The sequence below is a fragment of the Carcharodon carcharias genome (genome assembly GCF_017639515.1).
Source record: "Carcharodon carcharias isolate sCarCar2 chromosome 35 unlocalized genomic scaffold, sCarCar2.pri SUPER_35_unloc_1, whole genome shotgun sequence".
Taxonomy (NCBI): domain Eukaryota; kingdom Metazoa; phylum Chordata; class Chondrichthyes; order Lamniformes; family Lamnidae; genus Carcharodon; species Carcharodon carcharias.
Window position 1 is genome coordinate 332,261 of NW_024470701.1, and position 22,904 is coordinate 355,164.

General features: G+C 56.8%; 1 protein-coding gene across 2 annotated transcripts in view; it reads right to left on the minus strand.

Moving 5' to 3' along the window:
• Positions 1–910: 910 nt before the first annotated feature.
• Positions 911–22,904, minus strand: part of LOC121274182 (serine/threonine-protein kinase A-Raf-like) — a 263,820-nt gene continuing 241,826 nt past the window's right edge. For both annotated transcript variants that reach the window (XM_041181384.1, XM_041181383.1), the window contains exon 17: positions 911–2,472. In XM_041181384.1, the coding sequence (XP_041037318.1) occupies positions 2,332–2,472 (141 nt within the window). In that variant the 3' untranslated portion in view covers positions 911–2,331. The remainder of the gene's footprint in view (positions 2,473–22,904) is intronic.

Below are 22,904 nucleotides of genomic sequence, written 5' to 3' on the forward strand. Positions count from 1 at the left end.
GTAGAGGGAGCTTTACTGTGTATCTAACCCCGTGCTGTACCTGTCCTGGGAGTGTTTGATGGGGACAGTGTAGAGGGAGCTTTACTCTGTATCTAACCCCGTGCTGTATCTGTCCTGGGAGTGTTTGATGGGGACGGTGTAGAGGGAGCTTTACTGTGTATCTAACCCCGTGCTGTACCTGTCCTGGGAGTGTTTGATGGGGCAGTGCAGAGGGAGATTTACTCTGTATCTAACCCCGTGCTGTACCTGTCCTGGGAGTGTTTGATGGGGACGGTGTAGAGGGAGCTTTACTCTGTATCTAACCCCGTGCTGTACCTGTCCTGGGAGTGTTTGTGGGGAGAGTGTAGAGGGAGCTTTACTCTGTATCTAACCCCGTGCTGTACCTGTCCTGGGAGTGTTTGATGGGGACAGTGTAGAGGGAGCTTTACTCTGTATCTAACCCCGTGCTGTACCTGTCCTGGGAGTGTTTGATGGGGACGGTGTAGAGTGAGCTTTACTCTCTATCTAACCGCGTGCTGCACCTGTCCTGGGAGTGTTTGATGTGGACAGTGTGCAGGGAGCTTTACTCTGTATCTAACCCCGTGCTGTACCTGTCCTGGGAGTGTTTGATGGGGACAGTGTAGAGGGAGCTTTACTCTGTATCTAACCCCGTGCTGTACCTGTCCTGGGAGTGTTTGATGGGGACAGTGTAGAGGGAGCTTTACTCTGTATCTAACCCCGTGCTGTACCTGTCCTGGGAGAGTTTGTCACTGACAGTCAAGGCTTGAAGTGTTTGTTAACTGAGAATGACCAGGGCAGCAGCGTGTCGTTGCTGGGAGCAGCTGCCACTGGTTAGTCTGCCTGCAGTCAATGATGTGGGAGGGAGGAGGCAGGAAAACAGACATGCAGGAACGCTGGGCAGCTTCAATGATTAACTTTAAAATAACTCTTTATTCCAGAAATTTAGGAATGAGAAACCTGGTATCCAAACTGACCCACGATTAAACAAAGAAGAATTTGCAAGGGTCCCTTCAGGAGTAAGAGCCTGCTGCAACAGAAACACCGGTGCTGAGGTGGGGGGAGGACTCCCAGTCTCCGACTGTGTGTGTGGGGGGGTAGGGAGAGAGCTCCCAGTCTCCGACTGTGTGTGGGGGGGAGGGAGAGAGCTCCCAGTCTCTGACTGTGTGGGGGGTGGTGGGTGGGAGAGAGACAGAGTTCTCAGTCTCTGACTGTGTTGGGGGGAGGGGAGAACTCCCAGTCTCCGACTGTAGGGTGGGGGTGGGGCGTACAGAACACTGGTCTCTGATTGTGGGGGGGTTTAGAGATCCCCAGTCTCCAACTGTTGGGGGGGGTAGGGGGTGTGTAGAGATCCCCAGTCTCCGACTGTAGGGTGGGGGGTGGTGTAGTAGTCCTAGTCTCTGACTGTGTGTGGGGGAAGGGGTTGTAGAGAACACCAGTCTCCGACTGTGGGGGGGGCGGCTGGTGGTGGGCAGAGGTTCCCAGTCTCCAGTGGAATCTAGCACTCTCAGCACAAGGAGATTGGCAGAGGGCAGTCTGAAGGAGGACCCGCGCTCACCAGGGGTACCTGGGCCCCACTTTCTGGAGAGCTGAACTTTATCTGGTCCCTAATTTCAGGGGAATCCCAGGACTACCTGGGCCCCACCTTCCGGAGATGTTCGGCTTACGCAGACTCCAATTTCAGGAGACCCTGGGGGTAACCCTGGCCCCCACTATTTCAGGAGAGATCTGGGGGGGGTGGGGGCAGGGTGTTTATTGCATCTTCCAGCCATTAGGAGGGTGGGATCACCCACCACACCACATCACACCACACCACCCCCTCCCCCACCCCCATCCCGCCAGTGTCCCTGCGCTCCCCCTTTTGCACCACATCGCCAGCTACAGTGTTTGAAGCATTCCCAGCCTGAGAGAGGTACCTGACAGCCTCGCGAAGAGATCGACGCTGCTTTGCCGAGGGGAAGGGAACGTAAATGAAATAAAAATAATCTATAAAAGATCGCTCTCGAGGCGCCCTGCACGCAGCCCAGCAGTCCGACACAAAGCGATCACTTCCTGCTGTCCACAATCATTGTCACTGATCAGAAAATTTACACGAGTGAGGTTCGAAGGCGGAACTTTCTCCAAGCGAAAGACGTCAGCTTCTCGGGCGAGGGTGTGCCGTCCGTGGAGAGCGATTCCCGCGGCACCCACCCCCCCCCAACCACCTCCCCCCTCCCTCCCTCCCGCCCCCTCCCCAGCCCCGCTCAAGGCGCTGGCGGTAGCAGGGTGGGGTGGAGGGAAGAGGTGGGCGGGGGGGGGGGGGTAGGTCGGTGGTGGTGGTGAGCAGCTCAGCTCTTAAGAAGGCACGAGGCGCGAGGTGGTCAGAACGAAGGGGTTGACGTCCTCCGCCTGTACAGCCCGGTGCAGTGAGGGCTCCGAGGCACTCCGCTCAATCTTTGGCAGGGCGTGCTGCAGCATCTCGATAGAAGCCAGGATCTGCGGGGGGTGGGGGGTGGGGGGGGGGGTGTGTGGAGGCAGGGCAGGGGTTGGGGGGTGGGGGGGGTGGTGGAGGCAGGGGAGGGGTTGGGGGTGGTGGTGGGGGGGGGTGAAATCCAAGAGGCAAAATGATTAGGGTTCAATGGTCATCCATAAGGAGTACAGAGACAAAGACGACGAGCAGGAAACATCCCATTTAAACCAGAGCCTGTGCCTAGCCTTGGTCAGGCCACAGTCAGAATACCGTGCACAGCTCCGCATCCCACTCGGAATACCGTGCACAGCTCCGCATCCCACTTGGAATACCGTGCACAGCTCCGCATCCCACTCGGAATACCGTGCACAGCTCCGCATCCCACTCGGAATACCATGCACAGTTCCGGTCTCCATATTATAAAAAGGATACGGAGACACTGGAGAAGGTGTGAAACAGATTGACGAGGATGATCCCAGATCGGAGAGGTTATACCTATCGGGAAAGGCCGAACCGGCCAGGGTTCTTTACTCTGGAAAAGAGGAGGCTGAGGGGGTGACCTGATCAAGCTCTTTAAAATGATGGAGGGGGGTTTCGATAGGGTCGGCGTAGAGAAGATGTTTCCACTTGTGGGGGACGAGGGGGAGAGACCAGAACTAGTCGGGGGGGGGCATCAATATAAGACAGTCACTAATAGATCCGATCAGGTTGGGGTAGGGAATTCAGGAGAAAGGTCTTTACCCGGAGAGCAGGGAGAAGGTGGAACTCGCTCCCACAGGGAGGGGGGTGGAGGTGAATCGTGTCGATGTGTTTAAGGAGCTGGATAAACACACGAGGGGAGAGAGGAAGGGAAGGACACAGGGATAGGGGGGAGATGGAGTAGTGAGGGCTGGTGTGGGGGCAGGAAACACCGGCACAGAGCAGAGGGGCCAAATGGCCCGTTTAAGGGCTGTGCCTCTGCTGTAATTCTCTGCAACACCAGACACGACCCCCATGGTTTTCCACATGGGGAGTGAAGATCAGAGGCGACTAACTATTTCCACCCCACTAACACCGCCCTCCTCCACCTGGAACTCAGCTCATCGGCTGCTTCTGTACCCTCCGGATGTGACTATCCCAGCGCTCTCCTGGCTGCTCTCCCACAATCTACCCTCCGGAAACTTCAGCTCATGCAAATCTCTGCTGTTGACACAAATGTCTGAACAGGTGCCGAGTCCTGTTTACACCTCACCCCCTGTGCTCGCTTAAACACGCCGGCTCCCAGTCTGGAAACACCTTCATTTTAAACCCTATCTCTGTAACCTCCTCCATGCCCTACATCACTCACTATCTCTGTAACCTCCTCCAGCCCCTACATCCCTCCCTATCTCTGTAACCTCCTCCAGCCCCTACATCCCTCCCTATCTCTGTAACCTCCTCCAGCCCTTACACCCCTCCCTATCTCTGTAACCTCCTCCAGGCCCTACATCACTCACTATCTCTGTAACCTCCTCCAGCCCCTACATCGCTCCCTATCTCTGTAACCTCCTCCAGCCCCTACATCCCTCCATATCTCTGTAACCTCCTCCAGCCCTTACACCCCTCCCTATCTCTGTAACCTCCTCCAGCCCCTACACCCCACCCTATCTCTGTAACCTCCTCCAGCCCCTAAATCCCTCTCTATCTCTGTAACCTCCTCCAGCCCCTACACCCCTCCCTATCTCTGTAACCTCCTGAAGCCCCTACACCCCTCCCTATCTCTGTAACCTCCTCCAGTCACCACACCCCTCCCTACCTCTGTAACCTCCCCCACACCTACACCCCTCCCTATCTCTGTAACCTCCTCCAGTCCCTACAACCCTCCCTTTCTCTGTAACCTCCTCCAGCCCCTACATCCCTCCCTATCTCTGTAACTTCCTCCAGCCTCGACACCCCTCCCTATCTTTGTAACCTCCTCCAGCCTCTACACCCATCCCTATCTCTGTAAACTCCTCCAGTCTCTACAACCCTCCCTATCTCTGTAACCTCCTCCAGTCCCTACAACCCTCCCCATCTCTGTAAACTCCTCCAGTCTCTACAACCCTCCCTATCTCTGGAACCTACTCCAGTCCCTACAACCCTCCCAATCGCTGTAACCTCATCCAGTCCCTACAACCCTCCCTATCTCTGTAACCTCCTCCAGTCCCCACAACCCTCCCTATCTCTGTAACCTCATGCAGTCCCCAGAACCCTCCCTATCTCTGTAAACTCCTCCAGTCCCTACTGCCCTCCCTATCTCTGTAACCTCCTCCAGTCCCTACAACCCTCCTTATCTCTGTAAACTCCTCCAGTCCCTACAACCCTCCCTATCTCTGTAACCTCCTCCAGCCATACACCCCTCCCTATCCCTGTAACCTCCTCCAGTCCCAACAACCCTCCTTATCTCTCTAAACTCCTCCAGCCCCTACACCCCTCCCTATCTGTAACCTCCTCCGGCCCCTACAACCCTCCCTATACAGGTAACCTCCTCCAGTCCATAGACCCCTTCCTATCTCTGAAACCTCCTCCAGCCCCTACACACCTCCCTATCTCTGTAACCTCCTCCAGCACCTACAACCCTCCCTATCTCTGTAACCTCCTCCAGCCCCTACAACCCTCCTTATCTCTGTAAACTCCTCCAGTCCCTACAACCCTCCCTATCTCTGTAACCTCCTCCAGCCATACACCCCTCCCTATCCCTGTAACCTCCACCAGCCCCTACAACCCTCCTTACCTCTGTAAACTCCTCCAGCCACTGCACCCCTCCCTACCTCTGTAACCTCCGCCAGTCCCTAAACCCTACCCTATCCCTGTAACCTCCTCCAGTCCGTACAACCCTCCCTATCTCTGCAACGTCCTCCAGCCCCTAAACCCCTCCCTATCTCTGTACCCTCCTCCAGCCCCTACACCCCTCCCTATCACTGTAACCTCCTACAGGCTCTAACCTCCTCCCTGTCTCTGTAACCTCCTCCAGTCCCTACACCCCTCCCTATCTCTGTAACCTCCTCCAGTCCCTACACCCCTCCGTATGTCTGTAACCTCCTCCAGCCCCTACAACCCTCCCTATCTCTGTAACTTTCTCCAGCCCCTAAACATCTCCCTATCTCTGTAACCTCCTCCAGCCCCTACAACCCTCCCTATCTCTGAACCTCCTCCAGCCCCTACACCCCTCCCTATCCCTGTAGCCTCCTCCAGCCTCTACACCCCTCCCTATCTCTGTAACCTCCTCCAGCCTCTACAACTCTCCTTATCTCTGTAACCTCCTCCAGCCACTACACCCCTCCCTATCTCTGTAACCTCCTCCAGCCCCTACAACCCTCCGTCTCTGTAACCTCCTCCAGCCCCTACTACCCTCCCTATCTCTGTAACCTCCTCCACACCTACACCCCTCCCTATTTCTGTAACGGCCTGCAGCTCCCACATCCCTCCCTATCTCTGGAAGTTCCTCCAGTGCCTACAACCCTCACTATCTCTGTGACCTCCTCCAGTCCCTACAACACTCCCTATCTCTGTAACCTCCTCCAGTACCTACATCCCTCCCTATCCCTGTAACCTCATTCAGTCCCTACAACCCTCCCTGTCTCTGTAACCTCCTCCAGTCCCTACAACCCTCCCTATCTCTGTAACCTCCTCCAGACCCTACATCCCTTCCAATCTCTGTAACCTCCTCCAGCCTCTACACCCCTATCTCTGCAACCTCCTCCAGCCGCTACACCCCTCCCAATCTCTGTAACCTCCTACAGTCCCTACAACCCTCCCTATCTCTGTAACCTCCTCAAGTCCCTACAACCCTCCCTATCACTGTAAACTCCTCCAGTCCCTACACCCCTCCCTATCTCTGTAACCTCCTCCAGTCCCCACACCCCTCCCTATCTCTGTAACCTCCTGCAGCCCCTACACCCCTCCCTATCTCTGTAAACTCCTCCAGCCCCTACACCCCTCCCTATCACTGTAACCTCCTCCATCCTCGACCCTCTTCCCTGTCTCTGTAACCTCCTCCAGCCGCTACAACCCTCCCTGTCTCTGTAACCTCCGCCAGTCCCTACACCCCTCCCTATCTCTGTAATCTCCTCCAGTCCCTACACCCCTCCCTCTCTGTAACCTCATGCAGTCCCTGCAACCCACCCTATCTCTGTAACCTCCTCCAGTCCCTACAACCCTCCCTATCTCTGTAAACTCCTCCAGTCCATACGCCCTCCCTATCTCTGTAACCTCCCCCCAGCCCCTGCAACCCTCCCTTTCTGTCTGACCTCCTCCAGACCCTACACCCCTCCCTATCTCTGTAACCTCCTCCAATCCCTACAACCCTCCCTATCTCTGTAACCTCCTCCAGTCCCTACACCCCTCCCTATCTCTGTAACCTCCTCCAGTCGCTACTCCCCGACCTATCTCTGTGACCTCCTCCAGTCCCTACAACCCAACCTATCTCTATAACCTCCTCCAGCCCCAAAAACCCTCCCCATCGCTGTAACCTTCTCCAGCCCCTGCACCCCTCGCTATCTCTGTAACCTCCTCCAGCCCCTACAACCCTCCCTATCGCTGTAACCTCCTCCAGCCCCTACACCCCTCACTATCTCTGCAACCTCCTCCAGACCCTACACTCCACCCTATCTCTGTAACCTCCTCCAGTCCGTACACCCCTCCCTATCTCTGTAATGTCCACCAGCCCCTACAGCCCTCCCTATCTTTGTAACCTCCTCCAGCCTCTACCCTCCTCCCTGTCTCTGTAACCTCCTCCAGCCCCTACAACCCTCCCTATCTCTGTAACCTCCTCCAGCCCATACAACTCTCCCTGTCCCTGTAACCTCCGCCAGCCCCTACACCCCTCCGTATCTCTGTAACCTCCACCAGTCCCTACAACCCTATCTGTGTAACCTCCTCCAGTCCCTACTCACCTCCCTACCTCTGCAACCTCCCCCAGCCCCTGCAAACCTCCCTAACTATATAACCTCCTCCAGTCCCTACAACCCTCCCTATCTCTGTAACCTCCTCCAGACCCTACACACCTACCTATCTCTGTAACCTCCTCCAGTCCCTACAACCCTCCCTATCTCTGTAACCTCCTCCAGTCCCTACACCCCTCCCTACCTCTGTAACCTCCTCCAGTCCCTACTCCGCTCCCTAACTCTGTAACCTCCTCCAGCCCCAACAGCCCTCCCTATCGCTGTAACCTCCTCCAGCCCCTACACCCCTCCCTATCTCTGTAACCTCCTCCAGCCCCTACAACCCTCCCCATCTCTGTAACCTCCGCCAGCCCCTACACCACTCCCTAACCCTGTAACCTCCTAGAGTCCCTACACCCCTCCCTATCTCTGTAACCTCCTCCAGCCCCAACAACCCTCCCTATCTCTGTACCCTACTCCAGCCCCTACAACCCTCCCTATCTCTGTACCCTCCTCCAGCCCCTACAACCCTCCCTATCTCTGTACCCTCCTCCAGCCCCTACACCCCTCCCTATCACTGTACCCTCCTCCAGCCTCTACCCTCCTCCTTGTCTCTGTAACCTCCTCCAGCCCCTAAAACCCTCCCTATCTCTGTAACCCCCTCAAGCCCTACAGCCCTCCCTGTCTTTGTAACCTCCCCCAGCACTTACACCACTCCCTATCTCTGTAACCTCCTCCAGTCCCTACACCTCTCCCTATCTCTGTAACCTCCTCCAGTCCCTACAACCCTCCCTATCTCTGAATCATCCCCCAAGCCCCTGCAACCCTCCCTATCCGTGTAACCTCCTCCAGTCCCTACACCCCTCCCTATCTCTGTAAGCTCCTCCAGCCCCTACACCCCTCCCTATCTCTGTAACCTCCTCCAGTCACTACACCCCTCCCAATCCCTGTAACCTCCTCCAGCCCACACAACCCTCCCTATCTCTGTACGCTCCTCCAGCTCCAACTTCCCTCCCTGTCTCTGGAACCTCCTCCAGTCCCTACAACCCTCCCTATCTCTGTGACCTCCTCCAGTCCCTACAGCCATCCCTATGTCTGTAACCACCTCCAGTCCCTACACCCCTCCCTATCTCTGTAACCTCCTCTAGTCCCGACAACCCTCCCTATCTGTGTAACCTCCTCCAGTCCCTACACCCTCCCTATCTCTGTAAACTCCCCAAGCCGCTGCAACCCTCCCTAACTGTGTAACCTCCTCCAGTGCCTACACCCCTCCCTATTTCTGTAACCTCCTCCAGCCCCTACAACCCTCCCTATCTCTGTAACCTCCTCCAACCCCAACACCCCGCCCTATCTCTGAAACCTCCTCCAGCCCCTACACCCCTCCCTATCTCTGTAACCTCCTCCAGTCCCCACACCCCTCCCTATCTCTGTAACCTCCTGCAGCCCCTACACACCTCCCTATCTCTGTAACCTCCTGCAGCCCCTACATCCCTCCCTATCTCTGTAACCTCCTGCAGCCCCTACACCCCTCCCTATCTCTGTAACCTCCTCCAGTCCCTACACCCCTCCCTATCTCTGTAACCTCCTCCAGTCCCTACACCCCTCCGTATGTCTGTAACCTCCTCCAGCCCCTACAACCCTCCCTATCTCTGTAACTTTCTCCAGCCCCTAAACACCTCCCTATCTCTGTAACCTCCTCCAGCCCCTACAACCCTCCTTATCTCTGTAACCTCCTCCAGCCACTACACCCCTCCCTATCTCTGTAACCTCCTCCAGCCCCTACAACCCTCCGTCTCTGTAACCTCCTCCAGCGCCTACAACCCTCCCTATCTCTGTAACCTCCTCCACACCTACACCCCTCCCTATTTCTGTAACGGCCTGCAGCTCCCACATCCCTCCCTATCTCTGGAAGTTCCTCCAGTGCCTACAACCCTCACTATCTCTGTGACCTCCTCCAGTCCCTACAACACTCCCTATCTCTGTAACCTCCTCCAGTACCTACATCCCTCCCTATCCCTGTAACCTCATTCAGTCCATACAACCCTCCCTGTCCCTGTAACCTCCTCCAGTCCCTACAACCCTCCCTATCTCTGTAACCTCCTCCAGACCCTACATCCCTTCCAATCTCTGTAACCTCCTCCAGCCTCTACACCCCTATCTCTGCAACCTCCTCCAGCCCCTACACCCCTCCCAATCTCTGTAACCTCCTACAGTCCCTACAACCCTCCCTATCTCTGTAACCTCCTCAAGTCCCTACAACCCTCCCTATCACTGTAAACTCCTCCAGTCCCTACACCCCTCCCTATCTCTGTAACCTCCTCCAGTCCCTACAACCCTCCCTATCTGTGTAAACTCCTCCAGCCCCTGCAATCCTCCCTAACTGTGTAACCTCCTCCAGCCCCTACACCCCTCCCAATCTCTGTAACCTCCTCCAGCCCCAACAACCCTCCCTACCTCTGTACCCTCCTCCAGCCCCTACAAACCTCCCTATCTCTGTAACCTCCTCCAGCCCCGACACCCCTCCCTATCTCTGTAACCTCCTCCAGCCCCTACACCCCTCCCTATCTCTGTAACCTCCTCCAGTCCCCACACCCCTCCCTATCTCTGTAAACTCCTCCAGCCCCTACACCCCTCCCTATCACTGTAACCTCCTCCATCCACTACCCTCTTCCCTGTCTCTGTAACCTCCTCCAGCCCCTACAACCCTCCCTGTCTCTGTAACCTCCGCCAGCACCTACACCCCTCCCTATCTCTGTAATCTCCTCCAGTCCCTACACCCCTCCCTCTCTGTAACCTCGTGCAGTCCCCGCAACCCACCCTATCTCTGTAACCTCCTCCAGTCCCTACAACCCTCCCTATCTCTGTAAACTCCTCCAGTCCATACGCCCTCCCTATCTCTGTAACCTCCCCCCAGCCCCTGCAACCCTCCCTTTCTGTGTAACCTCCTCCAGACCTTACACCCCTCCCTATCTCTGTAACCTCCTCCAATCCCTACAACCCTCCCTATCTCTGTAACCTCCTCCAGTCCCTACACCCCTCCCTATCTCTGTAACCTCCTCCAGTCGCTACTCCCCGACCTATCTCTGTGACCTCCTCCAGTCCCTACAACCCAACCTATCTCTGTAACCTCCTCCAGCCCCTGCACCCCTCCCTATCTCTGTAACCTCCTCCAGCCCCTACAACCCTCCATATCACTGTAACCTCCTCCAGCCCCTACACCCCTCACTATCTCTGTAACCTCCTCCAGCCCCTACAACGCTCCCTATCACTGTAACCTCCGCCAGCCCCTACACCCCTCCCTAACCCTGTAACCTCCTCCAGTCCCGACACCCCTCCCTATCTCTGTAACCTCCTCCAGCCCCAACAACCCTCCCTATCACTGTACCCTCCTCCAACCCCTACAACCCTCCCTATCTCTGCACCCTCCTCCAGCCCCTACAAACCTCCCTGTCTCTGTAACCTCCTCCAGCCCCTACACCCCTCCCTATCACTGTAACCTCCTCCAGCCTCTACCCTCCTCCCTGTCTCTGTAACCTCCTCCAGCCCCTACAACCGTCCCTATCTCTGTAACCTCCTGCAGCCCCTACAACCCTCCCTGCCTCTGTAACCTCCCCCAGGCCATACACTCCTCCCTATCTCTGTAACCTCCTCCAGTCCCTACTCCCCTCCCTATCTCTGTAACCTCCTGCAGTCCCGACACCCCTCCATATCTCTGTAACATCCCCCAGCCCCTGCAACCCTCCCTATCTGTGTAACCTCCTCCAGTCCCTACACCCCTCCCTATCTCTGTAACCTCCTCCAGCCCCTACACCCCTCCCTATCTCTGTACCCTCCTCCAGCCCCTACAACCCTCCCTATCTCTATACCCTCCTCCAGCCCCTACAACCCTCCCTATCTCTGTAACCTCCTCCAGCACCTACACCCCTCCCTATCTCTGTAACCTCCTCCACACCTACACCCCTCCCTATGTCTGTAACCGCCTCAAGCTCCCACTTCCCTCCCTGTCTCTGTAACCTCCTTCAGTCCCTACAACCCTCCCTATCTCTGTAACCTCCTCCAGCCCCGAAATCCCTTCCAATCTCTGTAACCTCCACCAGCCTCTACACCCTTATCTCTGTAACCTCCTCCAGCCCCTACACCCCTCCCAATCTCTCTAACCTCCTCCAGTCCCTACAACCCTCCCTATCTGTGTAACCTCCTCCAGTCCCTACACCCCTCCCTATCTCTGTAACCTCCTCCAGCCCCTGCAACCATCCCTAACTGTGTAACCTCTTCCAGTCCCTACACCCCTCCCTATCTCTGTAACCTCCTCCAGCCCCTACACCCCTCCCTACCTCTGTACCCACCTCCAGCCACTACAAACCTCCCTATCTCTGTAACCTGCTCCAGCCCCGACACCCCTCCCTATCTCTGTAACCTCCTGCAGCCCCTACACCACTCCCTATCACTGTAACCTCCTCCAGCCAATACCCTCCTCCCTGTCTCTGTAACCTCCTCCAGCACCTACAACACTCCCTATCTCTGTAACCTCCTCCAGCCGCTACAACCCTCCCTGTCTCTGTAACCTCCGCCAGCCCCTACACCCCTCCCTATCTCTGTAAACTCCGCCAGTCCCTACACCCCTCCGTATCTCTGTAACCTCCTCCAGCCCCTACAACCCTCCGTCTCTGTAACCTCCTCCAGCCCCTACAACCCTCCCTATCTCTGTAAACTCCGCCAGTCCCTACACCCCTCCGTATCTCTGTAACATGCCCCAGCCCCTGCAACCCTCCCTATCTGTGTAACCTCCTCCAGTCCCTACACCCCCCCCTATCTCTGTAACCTCCTCCAGCCCCTACACCCCTCCCTATCTCTGTACCCTCCTCCAGCCCCTACAACCCTCCCTATCTCTATACCCTCCTCCAGCCCCTACAACCCTCCCTATCTCTGTAACCTCCTCCAGCACCTACACCCCTCCCTATCTCTGTAACCTCCTCCACACCTACACCCCTCCCTATGTCTGTAACCGCCTCAAGCTCCCACTTCCCTCCCTGTCTCTGTAACCTCCTTCAGTCCCTACAACCCTCCTTATCTCTGTAACCTCCTCCAGCCCCGAAATCCCTTCCAATCTCTGTAACCTCCTCCAGCCTCTACACCCTTATCTCTGTAACCTCCTCCAGCCCCTACACCCCTCCCAATCTCTCTAACCTCCTCCAGTCCCTACAACCCTCCCTATCTGTGTAACCTCCTCCAGTCCCTACACCCCTCCCTATCTCTGTAACCTCCTCCAGCCCCTGCAACCATCCCTAACTGTGTAACCTCTTCCAGTCCCTACACCCCTCCCTATCTCTGTAACCTCCTCCAGCCCCTACACCCCTCCCTACCTCTGTACCCACCTCCAGCCACTACAAACCTCCCTATCTCTGTAACCTGCTCCAGCCCCGACACCCCTCCCTATCTCTGTAACCTCCTGCAGCCCCTACACCACTCCCTATCACTGTAACCTCCTCCAGCCAATACCCTCCTCCCTGTCTCTGTAACCTCCTCCAGCCCCTACAACCCTCCCTATCTCTGAACCTCCTCCAGCCCCTACACCCCTCCCTAGCCCTGTAGCCTCCTCCAGCCTCAACACCCCTCCCTATCTCTGTAACCTCCTCCAGCCTCTACAACTCTCCTTATCTCTGTAACCTCCTCCAGCCACTACACCCCTCCCTATCTCTGTAACCTCCTCCAGCCCCTACAACCCTCCGTCTCTGTAACCTCCTCCAGCCCCTACAACCCTCCCTATCTGTGTAACCTCCTCCAGTCCCTACACTCCTCCCTATCTCTGTAACCTCCCCCAGCCCCGCAAACCCTCCCTATCTGTGTAACCTCCTCCAGTCCATACACCCCGCCCTATCTCTGTAACCTCCTCCAGACCCTAGACCAGTCCCTATCTCTGTAACCTCCTCCAGTCCCTACATCCCTCCGTATCTCTGTAACCTCCTCCAGCCCCAACAACCCTCCCGATCGCTGTAACCTCCTCCAGCCCCAACACCCCTCCCTATCCCTGTAACCTCCTCCAGCCCCAACACCCCTCCCTATCTCTGTAACATTCTCCAGCCCCCACAACCCTCCCTATCTCTGTACCCTCCTCCAGCCCCTACAACCCTCCCTATCTCTGTACCCTCCTCCTGCCCCTACACCCCTCCCTATCACTGTAACCTCCTCCAACCCCAACACCCCGCCCTATCTCTGAAACCTCCTCCAGCCCCTACACCCCTCCCTATCTCTGTAACCTCCTCCAGTCCCCACACCCCTCCCTATCTCTGTAACCTCCTGCAGCCCCTACACACCTCCCTATCTCTGGAACCTCCTGCAGCCCCTACATCCCTCCCTATCTCTGTAACCTCCTGCAGACCCTACACCCCTCCCTATCTCTGTAACCTCCTCCAGTCCCTACACCCCTCCCTATCTCTGTAACCTCCTCCAGTCCCTACACCCCTCCGTATGTCTGTAACCTCCTCCAGCCCCTACAACCCTCCCTATCTCTGTAACTTTCTCCAGCCCCTAAACACCTCCCTATCTCTGTAACCTCCTCCAGCCCCTACAACCCTCCCTATCTCTGAACCTCCTCCAGCCCCTACACCCCTCCCTACCCCTGTAGCCTCCTCCAGCCTCAACACCCCTCCCTATCTCTGTAACCTCCTCCAGCCTCTACAACTCTCCTTATCTCTGTAACCTCCTCCAGCCACTACACCCCTCCCTATCTCTGTAACCTCCTCCAGCCCCTACAACCCTCCGTCTCTGTAACCTCCTCCAGCCCCTACAACCCTCCCTATCTCTGTAAACTCCGCCAGTCCCTACACCCCTCCGTATCTCTGTAACCTCCTCCAGTCCCTACAACCCTCCCTATCTGTGTAACCTCCTCCAGTCCCTACACTCCTCCCTATCTCTGTAACCTCCCCCAGCCCCGCAAACCCTCCCTATCTGTGTAACCTCCTCCAGTCCATACACCCCGCCCTATCTCTGTAACCTCCTCCAGACCCTAGACCAGTCCCTATCTCTGTAACCTCCTCCAGTCCCTACATCCCTCCGTATCTCTGTAAACTCCTCCAGCCCCAACAACCCTCCCTATCGCTGTAACCTCCTCCAGCCCCAACACCCCTCCCTATCCCTGTAACCTCCTCCAGCCCCAACACCCCTCCCTATCTCTGTAACCTCCTCCAGCCCCCACAACCCTCCCTATCTCTGTACCCTCCTCCTGCCCCTACACCCCTCCCTATCACTGTAACCTCCTCCAACCCCAACACCCCGCCCTATCTCTGAAACCTCCTCCAGCCCCTACACCCCTCCCTATCTCTGTAACCTCCTCCAGTCCCCACACCCCTCCCTATCTCTGTAACCTCCTGCAGCCCCTACACACCTCCCTATCTCTGTAACCTCCTGCAGCCCCTACATCCCTCCCGATCTCTGTAACCTCCTGCAGACCCTACACCCCTCCCTATCTCTGTAACCTCCTCCAGTCCCTACACCCCTCCCTATCTCTGTAACCTCCTCCAGTCCCTACACCCCTCCGTATGTCTGTAACCTCCTCCAGCCCCTACAACCCTCCCTATCTCTGTAACTTTCTCCAGCCCCTAAACACCTCCCTATCTCTGTAACCTCCTACAGCCTCTACAACTCTCCTTATCTCTTTAACCTCCTCCAGCCACTACACCCCTCCCTATCTCTGTAACCTCCTCCAGCCTCTACAACTCTCCTTATCTCTGTAACCTCCTCCAGCCACTACACCCCTCCCTATCTCTGTAACCTCCTCCAGCCCCTACAACCCTCCGTCTCTGTAACCTCCTCCAGCCCCTACAACCCTCCCTATCTCTGTAAACTCCGCCAGTCCCTACACCCCTCCGTATCTCTGTAACCTCCTCCAGTCCCTACAACCCTCCCTATCTGTGTAACCTCCTCCAGTCCCTACACACCTCCCTATCTCTGTAACATCCCCCAGCCCCGCAAACCCTCCCTATCTGTGTAACCTCCTCCAGTCCATACACCCCGCCCTATCTCTGTAACCTCCTCCAGACCCTAGACCAGTCCCTATCTCTGTAACCTCCTCCAGTCCCTACATCCCTCCGTATCTCTGTAAACTCCTCCAGCCCCAACAACCCTCCCTATCGCTGTAACCTCCACCAGCCCCAACACCCCTCCCTATCCCTGTAACCTCCTCCAGCCCCAACACCCCTCCCTATCTCTGTAACCTCTTCCAGCCCCCACAACCCTCCCTATCTCTGTACCCTCCTCCAGCCCCTACAACCCTCCCTATCTCTGTACCCTCCTCCTGCCCCTACACCCCTCCCTATCACTGTAACCTCCTCCAACCCCAACACCCCGCCCTATCTCTGAAACCTCCTCCAGCCCCTACACCCCTCCCTATCTCTGTAACCTCCTCCAGTCCCCACACCCCTCCCTATCTCTGTAACCTCCTGCAGCCCCTACACACCTCCCTATCTCTGTAACCTCCTGCAGCCCCTACATCCCTCCCTATCTCTGTAACCTCCTGCAGCCCCTACACCCCTCCCTATCTCTGTAACCTCCTCCAGTCCCTACACCCCTCCCTATCTCTGAACCTACTCCAGCCCCTACACCCCTCCCTATCCCTGTAGCCTCCTCCAGCCTCTACACCCCTCCCTATCTCTGTAACCTCCTCCAGCCTCTACAACTCTCCTTATCTCTGTAACCTCCTCCAGCCACTACACCCCTCCCTATCTCTGTAACCTCCTCCAGCCCCTACAACCCTCCGTCTCTGTAACCTCCTCCAGCGCCTACAACCCTCCCTATCTCTGTAACCTCCTCCACACCTACACCTCTCCCTATTTCTGTAACGGCCTGCAGCTCCCACATCCCTCCCTATCTCTGGAAGTTCCTCCAGTGCCTACAACCCTCACTATCTGTGACCTCCTCCAGTCCCTACAACACTCCCTATCTCTGTAACCTCCTCTAGTACCTACATCCCTCCCTATCCCTGTAACCTCATTCAGTCCCTACAACCCTCCCCGTCTCTGTAACCTCCTCCAGTCCCTACAACCCTCCCTATCTCTGTAACCTCCTCCAGACCCTAGACCACTCCCTATCTCTGTAACATCCTCCAGTCCCTACATCCCTCCGTATCTCTGTAACCTCCTCCAGCCCCAACAACCCTCCCTATCGCTGTAACCTCCTCCAGCCCCAACACCCCTCCCTATCCCTGTAACCTCCTCCAGCCCCAACACCCCTCCCTATCTCTGTAACATTCTCCAGCCCCCACAACCCTCCCTATCTCTGTACCCTCCTCCAGCCCCTACAACCCTCCCTATCTCTGTACCCTCCTCCTGCCCCTACACCCCTCCCTATCACTGTAACCTCCTCCAACCCCAACACCCCGCCCTATCTCTGAAACCTCCTCCAGCCCCTACACCCCTCCCTATCTCTGTAACCTCCTCCAGTCCCCACACCCCTCCCTATCTCTGTAACCTCCTGCAGCCCCTACACACCTCCCTATCTCTGGAACCTCCTGCAGCCCCTACATCCCTCCCTATCTCTGTAACCTCCTGCAGACCCTACACCCCTCCCTATCTCTGTAACCTCCTCCAGTCCCTACACCCCTCCCTATCTCTGTAACCTCCTCCAGTCCCTACACCCCTCCGTATGTCTGTAACCTCCTCCAGCCCCTACAACCCTCCCTATCTCTGTAACTTTCTCCAGCCCCTAAACACCTCCCTATCTCTGTAACCTCCTCCAGCCCCTACAACCCTCCCTATCTCTGAACCTCCTCCAGCCCCTACACCCCTCCCTACCCCGTAGCCTCCTCCAGCCTCAACACCCCTCCCTATCTCTGTAACCTCCTCCAGCCTCTACAACTCTCCTTATCTCTGTAACCTCCTCCAGCCACTACACCCCTCCCTATCTCTGTAACCTCCTCCAGCCCCTACAACCCTCCGTCTCTGTAACCTCCTCCAGCCCCTACAACCCTCCCTATCTCTGTAAACTCCGCCAGTCCCTACACCCCTCCGTATCTCTGTAACCTCCTCCAGTCCCTACAACCCTCCCTATCTATGTAACCTCCTCCAGTCCCTACACTCCTCCCTATCTCTGTAACCTCCCCCAGCCCCGCAAACCCTCCCTATCTGTGTAACCTCCTCCAGTCCATACACCCCACCCTATCTCTGTAACCTCCTCCAGACCCTAGACCAGTCCCTATCTCTGTAACCTCCTCCAGTCCCTACATCCCTCCGTATCTCTGTAACCTCCTCCAGCCCCAACAACCCTCCCTATCGCTGTAACCTCCTCCAGCCCCAACACCCCTCCCTATCCCTGTAACCTCCTCCAGCCCCAACACCCCTCCCTATCTCTGTAACATTCTCCAGCCCCCACAACCCTCCCTATCTCTGTACCCTCCTCCAGCCCCTACAACCCTCCCTATCTCTGTACCCTCCTCCTGCCCCTACACCCCTCCCTATCACTGTAACCTCCTCCAACCCCAACACCCCGCCCTATCTCTGAAACCTCCTCCAGCCCCTACACCCCTCCCTATCTCTGTAACCTCCTCCAGTCCCCAAACCCCTCCCTATCTCTGTAACCTCCTGCAGCCCCTACACACCTCCCTATCTCTGGAACCTCATGCAGGCCCCCTACATCCCTCCCTAGCTCTGTAACCTCCTGCAGACCCTACACCCCTCCCTATCTCTGTAACCTCCTCCAGTCCCTACACCCCTCCCTATCTCTGTAACCTCCTCCAGTCCCTACACCCCTCCGTATGTCTGTAACCTCCTCCAGCCCCTACAACCCTCCCTATCTCTGTAACTTTTCTCCAGCCCCTAAACACCTCCCTATCTCTGTAACCTCCTCCAGCCCCTACAACCCTCCCTATCTCTGAACCTCCTCCAGCCTCTACAACTCTCCTTATCTCTGTAAACTCCTCCAGCCACTACACCCCTCCCTATCTCTGTAACCTCCTCCAGCCCCTACAGACCCTCCGTCTCTGTAACCTCCTCCAGCCCCTACAACCCTCCCTATCTCTGTAAACTCCGCCAGTCCCTACACCCCTCCGTATCTCTGTAACCTCCTCCAGTCCCTACAACCCTCCCTATCTGTGTAACCTCCTCCAGTCCCTACACTCCTCCCTATCTCTGTAACCTCCCCCAGCCCCGCAAACCCTCCCTATCTGTGTAACCTCCTCCAGTCCATACACCCCGCCCTATCTCTGTAACCTCCTCCAGACCTAGACCAGTCCCTATCTCTGTAACCTCCTCCAGTCCCTACATCCCTCCGTATCTCTGTAAACTCCTCCAGCCCCAACAACCCTCCCTATCGCTGTAACCTCCTCCAGCCCCAACACCCCTCCCTATCCCTGTAACCTCCTCCAGCCCCAACACCCCTCCCTATCTCTGTAACCTCCTCCAGCCCCCACAACCCTCCCTATCTCTGTACCCTCCTCCTGCCCCTACACCCCTCCCTATCACTGTAACCTCCTCCAACCCCAACAACCCGCCCTATCTCTGAAACCTCCTCCAACCCCTACAGCCTCCCTATCTCTGTAACCTCCTCCAGTCCCCACACTCCTCCCTATCTCTGTAACCTCCTGCAGCCCCTACACACCTCCCTAACTCTGTAACCTCCTGCAGCCCCTACATCCCTCCCTATCTCTGTAACCTCCTGCAGACCCTACACCCCTCCCTATCTCTGTAACCTCCTCCAGTCCCTACACCCCTCCCTATCTCTGTAACCTCCTCCAGTCCCTACACCCCTCCGTATGTCTGTAACCTCCTCCAGCCCCTACAACCCTCCCTATCTCTGTAACTTTCTCCAGCCCCTAAACACCTCCCTATCTCTGTAACCTCCTCCAGCCTCTACAACCCTCCCTATCTCTGAACCTCCTCCAGCCCCTACACCCCTCCCTACCCCTGTAGCCTCCTCCAGCCTCTACACCCCTCCCTATCTCTGTAACCTCCTCCAGCCTCTACAACTCTCCTTATCTCTGTAACCTCCTCCAGCCACTACACCCCTCCCTATCTCTGTAACCTCCTCCAGCCCCTACAACCCTCCGTCTCTGTAACCTCCTCCAGCCCCTACAACCCTCCTATCTCTGTAACCTCCTCCAGCCCCTACACCCCCCCCCCTTCTGTAACCTCCAGCCCCTACACCCTCCCTATCTCTGTAACCTCCTCCAGCCCCTACAACCCTCCCTATCTCTGTAACCTCCTCCAGCCCCTACACCCCTCCCTATCTCTGTAACCTCCTCCAGCCCCTACAACCCTCCCTATCTCTGTAACCTCCTCCAGCCCTACACCCCTCCCTATCTCTGTAACCTCCTCCAGCCCCTACACCCCTCCTATCTCTGTAACCTCCTCCAGCCCTACACCCTCCCTATCTCTGTAACCTCCTCCAGCCCCTACAACCCTCCCTATCTCTGTAACCTCCTCCAGCCCCAACAACCCCCGCCCTATCCCTGTAACCTCCTCCAGCCCCCAACACCCCTCCCTATCTCTGTTAACCTCTTCCAGCCCCCACAACCCTCCCTATCTCTGTACCTCCTCCCAGCCCCTACAACCCTCCCTATCTCTGTACCTCCTCCAGTCCCCTACACCCCTCCCTATCTCTGTAACCTCCCCAGCCCCAGCACACCCCGCCCTATCTCTGTAACCTCCTCCAGCCCCTACACCCCTCCCTATCTCTGTAACCTCCTCCAGTCCCCACACCCCTCCCTATCTCTGTAACCTCCTGCAGCCCCTACACACCTCCCTATCTCTGTAACCTCCTCCAGCCCTACATCCCTCCCTATCTCTGTAACCTCCTGCAGCCCCTACACCCTCCCTATCTCTGTAACCTCCTCCAGCCCCTACACCCCTCCCGATTTCTGTAACCTACTCCAGCCCCTACACCCCTCCCTATCGCCTGTAGCCTCCTCCAGCCTCTACACCCCCTCCCTATCTCTGTAACCTCCTCCAGCCTCTACAACTCTCCCTATCTCTGTAACCTCCTCCAGCCCCTACAACCCCTCCTATCTCTGTAACCTCCTCCAGCCCCTACAACCCTCCCGTCTCCTGTAACCTCCTCCAGCCCCTACAACCCTCCCTATCTCTGCACCCTCCTCCAGCCCTACAAACCTCCCTGTCTCTGTAGACCTCCTCCAGCCCCTACACACTCCCTATCACTGTAACCTCCTCCAGTCCCTACACCCTCCCTATCTCTGTAACCTCCTCCAGTCCCTACACCCCTCCGTATGTCTGTAACCTCCTCCAGCCCCTACAACCCTCCCTATCTCTGTAACTTTCCTCCAGCCCCTAAACACCTCCCTATCTCTGTAACCTCTCTCCAGCCCCTACAACCTCCCTATCTCTGAACCTCCTCCAGCCCCTACAACCCCTCCCTATCCCTGTAGCCTCCTCCAGCCTCTACACCCCTCCCTTCTCTGTACCTCCTCCAGCCTCTACAACTCTCCTTATCTCTGTAACCTCCTCCAGCCACTACAACCCCTCCCTATCTCTGTAACCTCCTCCAGCCCCTACACTCCTCCGTCTCTGTAACCTCCTCCAGCCCCTACAACCCTCCCTATCTCTGTAACCTCCTCCAGCCCCTACAACCCTCCCTATCTCTGTAACCTCCTCCACACCTACACCCCTCCCTATTTCTGTAACGGCCTGCAGCTCCCACATCCCTCCCTATCTCTGGAAGTTCATCCAATGCCTACAACCCTCACTATCTCTGTGACCTCCTCCAGTCCCTACAACCCTCCCTATCTCTGTAACCTCCCCCCAGCCCCTGCAACCCTCCCTTTCTGTCTGACCTCCTCCAGACCCTACACCCCTCCCTATCTCTGTAACCTCCTCCAATCCCTACAACCCTCCCTATCTCTGTAACCTCCTCCAGTCCCTACACCCCTCCCTGTCTCTGTAACCTCCTCCAGTCGCTAATCCCCGACCTATCTCTGTGACCTCCTCCAGTCCCTACAACCCAACCTATCTCTGTAACCTCCTCCAGCCCCTACACCCCTCACTATCTCTGTAACCTCCTCCAGCCCCTACAACCCTCCCTATCACTGTAACCTCCGCCAGCCCCTACACCCCTCCCTAACCCTGTAACCTCCTCCAGTCCCGACACCCCTCCCTATCTCTGTAACCTCCTCCAGCCCCAACAACCCTCCCTATCACTGTACCCTCCTCCAACCCCTACAACCCTCCCTATCTCTGCACCCTCCTCCAGCCCCTACAAACCTCCCTGTCTCTGTAACCTCCTCCAGCCCCTACACCCCTCCCTATCACTGTAACCTCCTCCAGTCCCTACACCCCTCCCTATCTCTGTAACCTCCTCCAGACCCTACACCCCTCCGTATGTCTGTAACCTCCTCCAGCCCCTACAACCCTCCCTATCTCTGTAACTTTCTCCAGCCCCTAAACACCTCCCTATCTCTGTAACCTCCTCCAGCCCCTACAACCCTCCCTATCTCTGAACCTCCTCCAGCCCCTACACCCCTCCCTATCCCTGTAGCCTCCTCCAGCCTCTACAACCCTCCCTATCTCTGTAACCTCCTCCAGCCTCTACAACTCTCCTTATCTCTGTAACCTCCTCCAGTCCCCACACCCCTCCCTATCTCTGTAACCTCCTGCAGCCCCTACACCCCTCCCTATCTCTGTAAACTCCTCCAGCCCCTACACCCCTCCCTATCACTGTAACCTCCTCCATCCTCTACCCTCTTCCCTGTCTCTGTAACCTCCTCCAGCCCCTACAACCCTCCCTGTCTCTGTAACATCAGCCAGCCCCTACACCCCTCCCTATCTCTGTAATCTCCTCCAGTCCCTACACCCCTCCCTATCTCTGTAATCTCCTCCAGTCCCTACACCCCTCCCTCTCTGTAACCTCGTGCAGTCCCTGCAACCCACCCTATCTCTGTAACCTCCTCCAGTCCCTACAACCCTCCCTATCTCTGTAAACTCCTCCAGTCCATACGCCCTCCCTATCTCTGTAACCTCCCCCCAGCCCCTGCAACCCTCCCTTTCTGTCTGACCTCCTCCAGACCCTACACCCCTCCCTATCTCTGTAACCTCCTCCAATCCCTACAACCCTCCCTATCTCTGTAACCTCCTCCAGTCCCTACACCCCTCCCTATCTCTGTAACCTCCTCCAGTCGCTACTCCCCGACCTATCTCTGTGACCTCCTCCAGTCCCTACAACCCAACCTATCTCTGTAACCTCCTCCAGCCCCTGCACCCCTCCCTATCTCTGTAACCTCCTCCAGCACCTACAACCCTCCCTATCGCTGTAACCTCCTCCAGCCCCTACACCCCTCACTATCTCTGTAACCTCCTCCAGCCCCTACAACCCTCCCTATCACTGTAACCTCCGCCAGCCCCTACACCCCTCCCTAACCCTGTAACCTCCTCCAGTCCCGACACCCCTCCCTATCTCTGTAACCTCCTCCAGCCCCAACAACCCTCCCTATCACTGTACCCTCCTCCAACCCCTACAACCCTCCCTATCTCTGCACCCTCCTCCAGCCCCTACAAACCTCCCTGTCTCTGTAACCTCCTCCAGCCCCTACACCCCTCCCTATCACTGTAACCTCCTCCAGTCCCTACACCCCTCCCTAT